We start from the raw sequence: 8,209 nt of genomic DNA on the forward strand, positions 1-8,209 counted from the left end.
TGGGGCCACGTGCATGATGTTCAGGCGAGCCAGAATGAGTGTGGCCATCCCATCTGTCATACCGGTCTCTGTCATGCCTGGATGCTCTGTAGGAACCATCACAAGCTGGGTGACGGTCATGAGAATAATCTCCAGAAGTTGTCCTATCTGAGTTGTTATAATGGTGGCGGACTCATCCATTGTCAGGAGTGAGGCTCCGCTGGCGAGATCTGTAGTCGGATGAACTGCGTTGAGCATATCTTCGCTGGATTTGCACATCTAAGTGTAACTTTTCAACCTTTTCAGATCTCTAGTGTTATTATTTGTATTATAATCGAATAAAAATACTTCCATTATGAAAAGAATCTTGGGTTCATCAGATATCCACGTGACATGATGTTTTCCAATATTAATAAAAATAATAATTATACTTTATTGATTACCATGGGGAAATTTTCATCTACACCATCTTGCTCTCCATTATATAGGTGAGGGCAAACTTGGCAGTGAAGGACAGCCAGGCTTAAACCAGTAACCACCTACTCACAGGCACAGAGGCTTAGCCCATTGAGGCACACTGTGACGACTGTGCGCATGGCGAGCGAGCAGGGAGCGGGGAATCCAAAAAACGTGGTTTTATTGCAGGCAGAACACAACTATACGGCGAACACGTCAATGACAAACCTGGAGAAACATACTCAAACGCGGACTGAAATACACAAGACTAATTGAAAATAACAAGCAACAGCTGATGACATCGGGATTTCACACAAGGTTAACGAGCGGGGCGTGGCACACAGGAGGATCGGACGAGCAGGTCATGACACACACGCTGTAAACAATTGTATTTCTGTAAAAACAATCAGATTACACATTTTATGCTTGTCAAGGCTTTATTCAGCTAGATGGATAAAAATATTCAAAGCAGAAAGCAAATATTTATTCAACTTTCATGTGGTGGATTAAATACATTACATCTTTTTATTTTAAGTAAAAGGCATTTTTGTTTTAGTTAATTTGGCAGTGTGATTATAAAAGATCTACTTCAACAGAAAACCTTCTCAAAAACTCTGTGTCTCACGCAGAGCTCTGGATCAGTTATCACTGAAGGAATGTTAATTGTAATTTGAAGTGATCTGACCAATAGGAAGCTACATTGCAAAGCGAATGGCTGCAAGTGGTGCTCACTGTTTGAAGCTATAATATGATGGAGTGGTTCCCTGGTTGGTTCCCAGCCTTTCCTACCTTCCAGAGATTCTTTGCGAGTATGCCATTACGGGAGTCGAAGATCTTTGCTTGGGAGGTGCTCATAGGTGTTGGTATGTACTCCGAACAAGTACTACCACCCAAGCTGGGAGCACATGTTAATGTGTAGGAGAAGAAGAAGGTGCCATAGTTAAACATGCAGGTGTCTGAAACGGTTCCTCTTCGGAGGTCAAAAGAGCATTCTCCTAGAAGGTCACTGTTCCAGTATGTATCTTCATCATATACCTTGAATGTTAGCTTAGTGGACATGTCAACTTTGATGGCACCAAACTCAAATTTTTCCCACCAAACTGGATTGTCATTATCTGGAATTATCTCAGTACGCTTACTCTGTGTACCATATGACACTAGAACAGAACCGTCAGTTTCGGTCCACCAGTCTCCATACAGCTTCTCTGCTTTCATATTATACACTTTCAGTGTAGCCAGTCCTTTGGAAACTGGGCAGCAGTTGGAGTTTATATTCTGATCGCTGTTGCAGACACAGGCACAGCGGTCTCTCACAGAACATCTAGTTCCTATCTGACAAGATTCAGAGCAGCTCTCCAGTAATGCGTTCTCTATGACATACTCTTCAACTGCTTTCTTAACTGGCCTTATTGCAAAATGCCCAAGAGGCAGCAAAAGATGTAGGGGTTTCAGACTGTAGGAGATGACATCTGGGCTGTTCTTCAAGGAATCCAGCCAGCTCTTGTATGTACTTGGATCTGAACCACCTGAGAAAAGCAAATCTGCTGAATTAACATTCCCACCCACCACCTCAGAGTGGCGATCACTGAACAAGCTGCTAAAGGTCTGGCTGCTGCCTAGTTTCTTCTTAAGTTCCTTGCAGTGGTGGGCTTCTGTCTTTATACTTGCAGTCATTGCAATTGTTGCTGAAGCTTCAACATCCAGGCAGTCTTTAACAGCTGTGTCTGTGAGGCCACTCATTGCAGTCTGGCAGGTCTTAATTGAAGTAATACTCTTTAATTTTCCACCCGTTTTCACATTTTTAACAAAATGGGTACCATATGTATCAATGAGATTTTTATAATCTGCTTTAGTTTTTTGGTTGTACTCTTTAGGCAGGTGGTTAATGGACACCAGAAAATCTTTGTGAAGTGGGGGCTTAGTTGCTACATTGTACCTGGGAAAGGCAGGGGTGACATAAAACAATAATGAGGGGGAAAAAAGAGAAAAAGACACAAAGGTTTCAATATGTAGGTCAATGTCTATTTTCATTTTTGCCTAAGAAATTGATGGACAATGTTGTACATGCTTTTGTTGAAAAATCTTTTTGAGCCTGTTAAGTAATAATCTTTTACCTTTTGTATTATCTTCTGCTCTGTTAAATGTAGTTAGAGTTTGTTAATGTTTTGTATGTCATCTTAAAAACTGCGTCTCACCTGTACAAGTTGCAGTGGACCTGATGTTTGGTGAAGCTGTACTTGTCTTCCTTTGATTTCTTCATGGCAAACATTGCGTCGCGTGAGTGGGTACCTCCCAAGCCCACCCCAACCTTCACATTAGGGTTGACTGGAATATCTAGGCCTACTTTCCAGTTGTTTGTCACACTGGATGTGCTGTCATTGGCAACAGCTTCACTGGATTCATAGACAGTGCTGGAGACCTTCATATCACATTTGGAGAGGGCTCTCCAATCCACCACAGCTAATGGAATCTTCTGCTGAATTTCACCCAAGTAAGGGTTTCGTGCAAGTTGACAGGTGCCGTTTGCATTTCTCCACTGCTCAGCATCGATCACATATGCACCTTTGCGCTCCATCTTCACAATGTCAAAGCCTTCTCCTCCCAGGTTGTAGCCAGGGACAAAGGGAGCCTTTTCACACTCTTGTGGGGTTCCAATGACCACGGCTCCTAAGATGCCAGGAGACTGGAGGTGACATAACCAGCCCAGGACAAGGAGTCTCCACAGTCCCTCCATCAGTGGTGATTCAGGTCTGATTCCCTAGAAAAGTTAACAAAACATGTACTTTAGACCAGTGCTCCTCAGCCTTTCTGCATTTTACAAATACAATAACCGGTGTATGTATGTATGTATGTATGTATGTATGTATGTATGTATGTATTCATGTATGTATGTGTTTGTGTGTGTGTGGGGGGGTGCAACTCTGAGGCAGTCAAAATCCAATACACATGCATGCATGACCTTAAGTTATTATTAGAAATTCCAATTCCAATTTGTTATGCAGGCTACTAATGCTCACCCATTGCCAGACATCCCACCTCAGGCATACTGATTGCAGGGAGGAGAATAAGGAACAGGGGGGTGGGGGGGGGGGGGGGTGCTAAATAGGTTTGGGCAGTATTACGGTAATACCAGGGTATTTTCCTTTGAAAGCAATTCATGCAGCAGAGTGAACATTATTTTCACAATCGACTAGCAATGCCTGGAACTGGTTGGTGATCACTTTATTAGACAAATAGTCTTGTTGGGATATTTGATACTACATATCCATGAATAAGAAGAACAAGACATCCACAACCATACAAACTGTATATGGAGTTTCAGTTGTGTTTAACTTTTGTGCCAGTAGGTGGCGATGTTAACCTATACTGTAAGTACAGCAGAAAAAGGAGGAGTTCAGCAAAGCTAAGGAGTATACCTACAGTTGTAAAGCACTGCTGACACACGTTCTCTCTCCTATTGATTTTGAACATAACAGCTTCCATGCTCAAAAGCAGAGCAGCAGCTCCGTAATAAAAAAAAGAAATCAAAGGTCGGTCTGTGCAGAAGCTGTGTGTTTCCTCCATGCACTGTTATCATATGAGAGGCAGGTACCAGGCACTAAACAGCTCACTGTTTACTGGAGAATTAGGAGAAGGAGCAGTTGGTGATCATGAAGAAGGGCTGATGCATCTGCTGAGCACCGCTAACCCTCCATACAGAGGAAGGTGTCAGTTTCAGGCAGGGGCGTCAGAAGCATTTTGAATGTGGGGGGGACACACTGGCGGGAGGTCTGGGGACCCTCCCCCAGAAATTTTTTAATGAATTAGATGCTATTTCCTGCATTCTGGTGTATTTTTAACAGGTTGTTAAACACCTAATTTTATCTACAAAAGTTACTTAATTCAATGATTATTTTAGAGACTCAACAATAAGTTGATAACTTGCGTGTAGTGAGTTGTAGGTAACCCGGATACCCAGAGTGGTCTTTCAGTGGTATGTGTATTCTCATATCCATCAAGTGGAATGGATTCTTTTGCGACGCAATAGAAACAGCGCTGGGTGAACTAATATTTTATGTTAAATGTGGGGGGGTCCAAACGAATAATTATGAAATGTGAGGGGGACACGTCCCCCTCAAATTTAATGGCGGCGACCGCTCATGGTTTCAGGAGAAGGAAACAGTGAAGGAGGGTGAGGAAGAAATTGAATAAAATTATTGACAGCCTGGTACCAGCTGCAACTAATGTTTCCTTTGAGTGTGGCTGACATGAAGGTGGAGCCCATAAAGGAAGGAGAGAGCGCAGCTGCTTATCTGCAAGCTCAAGAAAAGCGGTGATGCACAGAGCAGGACCTGCAGAATCCGGCGTTCAGAGGTCGGTACCGGAGGGCACTGCAGGACACGCTCACAAAGCCAGTGAGTAGCAGGCTAAGGCAGGTTGTGGGGCTCGTTACTATGCCTGAGGAGCAGTACTGTGAGCAGCTGATCCACGCTATTGACTTGTACAGAGAGGAGGAGGACTCTGCTAAAGAGCATGACAGGGAACTGATGAAGAAACTGAGTCAGATGCAGCTGGAGGAGCTGACCGGCAAAAAGAAAAAAGTCCAGGCACCAGTGGTCTCTCCGGACTGGGGGGCAGCCTGTGAGCAGCTGACAGTCTCCTGCCACTGGAGCCCCCCAGGGTATTCTACTTGTAATTTTATTTTTGTCTACTTATAAATTTATTGTGTATTTCATATTCTCCATTGCTGCTCTCTCATCTCTGAGAGCTACCAAAAAAAGTCTCATTGTATAACTACAATAACAACAATGTCCTGTCCTGTCCTAATCAGCCCCTGGTCCCAGATTGGAATATATTGGGTAATCATGATGGATTGGGGTATCCTCAGAGGGCACCCAGTTACCCACAAATTTAACGATCCCAGGCATTGGGGACACTGGGGAACAGGCTGTTTCAGCTGGTGTGCTGGAGATGTAATCAGCCGGACACACCTGTTAGACCTGCACATTCCAAATTCTGATCCAGTAGAGGTTCAGGTAGGGGATAAGAGTCTGAATAACCCAGGTATAAGGGAGACGATAGAAGGGTTACTGAAGGCAGGGGGGTTTAACACCAGTAATTGCAACACCCCTCTGTCCCAAGGACAGGAAGCAAAAAGTGGAGGTAAAGCAAGAGTATCTAGGTCTACAGGTTGAGTTCAAAAATAACATTAGACTCGCTAAGAGGAATGTAGAAAGAAAGATTGCGTCGGAGACCAAGGATGACATTAATAGTTCCTTCCAATATTTTAACTCCAAAATAGCTCTAAAAGCTGAAATCACTAATCTGCAGGACAGTAAGGGCCTTATGATTGAAAATGAAATTGATATAGTAAATGAGTTCATAAGGTAATTTGCCATGCCAGCCATGGACCCCGAAGGGTTGGGTTGGGGAGGAATTTCCCTAAAGCTTAGGGTTTTTGCCCTCCTTCCTAGGCTGGATGGACAGGATTGTGTGTGAGACTCATGTAAGTCCCAAAGGGGGGAAATTTATTAGAATTTGGTGATCAGTGGTCATTGTTAACACACCACAGCACAGCACACAGTGCGCAACAACGAAATGTGTCCTCTGCATTTGACCCATATGTGACTTTCGTGACGTAGCAGGGGGCAGCTAATTCAGCGCCCGGGGAGCAGTGCTTGGGGATAGTACCTTGCTCAGGGTACCTCAGTGGTGACTGGCTGGTGGGGGATTCGTACTTGCAATCTTTCGATTATAATTGCGCTTCCCCAACCATCAAGCCACCACTGCCACCATGGAATGTCATTTGGCACTTCATAACTCATACAGAATGTAATAATTAAGACACTATTAAGAAAATGTAACCAGAAGATGATGTAAACTGTGTAGAGTGTGACTTGGTAACCTTTAGAGAATGCAGATCAATTACTGCTACACAATGTATGGACTTTGTGTTAGTTTAGAAGTTTCTGTATCTTTTAGCTATTTTATGTTAGCCTCCCTCATATGAATATGCACTTTAATTAGTTTCACAGCCTATCACTATTTTGATGGCCCAGAGCAGTCAGTTCTCTGGGAAGGTTCTTGGGAACAGCTGAAACCACCAAGACTTGTTACTTTTTATCGATACAACCTGGGAAGAGTTTTTCTTCCCCTCTCTAGTTCTGGGCTTTTGCCATAAAAATACAAAAACATTGTAAGGGCCATATTCTAAAGGGCCATATTTATATGTAGTTTAATGTGAAATTACTTAAATTATATGCTTGACCCATATTCATGTGCATTCTGCTGAAAGCCTACAAAAGTAAAAATGAAATGGGCAACACTCACATAAACAAATGTCACATATTTCCTTATGCCTTTTTTAGAAAAACAAGATCACTGTGATCAAAATGTCCATGTGTGAAGAGAATAAAATGACCAAAATGAAACTGGCCAAAGTAGTTATACAACATATATTTCCATTGATGGTTTTGTTTGGAGTGTCCAGGAAAAGCGTACAAAATTAGTTGAATACTTTTTTGGAATTAACATCAGCAGTTAAATAACTTTTCAGTTCATATGTTTCAGCTTTATTCTATATTACTAGTACATATTTTAACCTGAAAATGAATCAGCAGCTAATAGCATTCAAGAAATAGTTTTGCTTAGATACTAAAAATGGATTTTAAAAAAATTCTCAAGAATTGACGGGAGACCATGATCAACATCCAAAAAAGAAATGGATGTCACATTCGACACATTTCATTTTGCGCCTGTTTCTAAAGAGCTCAAAGCTCTTCAAACACAGAACTGCACCGTTAACATATCATGGCAAAATATTTATTGGTTATCTCTACATTTGACTTAGTTGTCAAAGCATATATGTTTTAAGTTTTACATTACTTAAGCAAAATATACCAGAAATGCGAAACATGTTTAAATCAGACATTCCGCACATATGTTTCTGTTGATAATTTGATATATTGGCAACTCATCAAGCATCTTACCTTATTCAGAGAGTAGTCAAAGACACCATTGAATCTAAACATGGACAGCATGCCTTTGGGTGGTCCTGGTTAGATTGTTCTGTTATATGCAGTTATTTTCAGTGTCACACTGTGGTTTTGTAGACTATCCTTAAATAAATGTGTGTGATCACTCTAACATGATGGGGGATGATCTGGAACTATTCAAGTTTTGAGAGAAATCAGAGAGCTGAGTTTCACCAACTAGCTTCAACACCGATTAAATGTGCCAAAGCAGCCAGAACTGTGTCAAAGGGCACTAACCATGTTCGACTGTGCTACACACAGCAGCACGACAGGCAGACACTTGATCTTATCGATATCCTGACAGTTTTTGAAAGCCGAAGATGGGCTTCGCATGTTCCAAGCTTTACACAGTGAAACACTTTTTTTTTTTTTTTTTTTTTTTTTATTGCCCACCACCACCCCCCCTCTTCGGAGGACAACTTTATTTTACATTACATTCAAGAGTAAAGATTGTGGCCGCTCCGAACTCACCAGTACCGTGGAAAAGGAGAAAAACAGGGGGGGTACAAAAACAACAAGCGTAACAATAACAGACATCAATCACCATGGGGAGAGGGGGAGAGAGAAAAGAAAAAAAAAAAGGTATACAGAAATAATAACACTAATAATGTAGGCGGGATGGAAAAAAGATGAAGTATAGGGGAATACAGAATACAAACAACCATAAGAAACATAACACTCATCAAACAACAAGAATTATAACAACATCAGTGATACTAATAATAATTAATACAAATCGGTATTATATATATGTAGCATAC

The 8,209-nt window shown here is 41.8% G+C and overlaps 1 protein-coding gene across 1 annotated transcript; it reads right to left on the reverse strand.

The window, feature by feature from the left end:
• Positions 1–1,171: 1,171 nt before the first annotated feature.
• Positions 1,172–7,431, reverse strand: LOC111838310 (perforin-1-like). The gene is made up of 3 exons (XM_072705928.1): positions 7,404–7,431; positions 2,631–3,193; positions 1,172–2,371 (listed from the first exon to the last, which is right to left on the reverse strand). Exons 2-3 carry the CDS (start codon positions 3,167–3,169, stop codon positions 1,177–1,179), a joined length of 1,734 nt encoding a protein of 577 aa, XP_072562029.1. The 5' UTR covers positions 3,170–3,193; positions 7,404–7,431; the 3' UTR covers positions 1,172–1,176.
• Positions 7,432–8,209: the final 778 nt, after the last annotated feature.

The sequence above is a fragment of the Paramormyrops kingsleyae genome, chromosome 23, assembly GCF_048594095.1.
Source record: "Paramormyrops kingsleyae isolate MSU_618 chromosome 23, PKINGS_0.4, whole genome shotgun sequence".
Lineage (NCBI taxonomy): Eukaryota > Metazoa > Chordata > Actinopteri > Osteoglossiformes > Mormyridae > Paramormyrops > Paramormyrops kingsleyae.

Coding starts and splice junctions, on each gene's coding strand:
- LOC111838310 (XM_072705928.1), bottom strand. CDS start 3,169: ATGGAGGGACTGTGGAGACTCCTTGTCCTGGGCTGGTTATGTCACCTC. Junction 2,372..2,630: donor GTCCACTGCAACTTGTACAG/GTGAGACGCAGT, acceptor TGCCTTTCCCAG/GTACAATGTAGCAACTAAGC.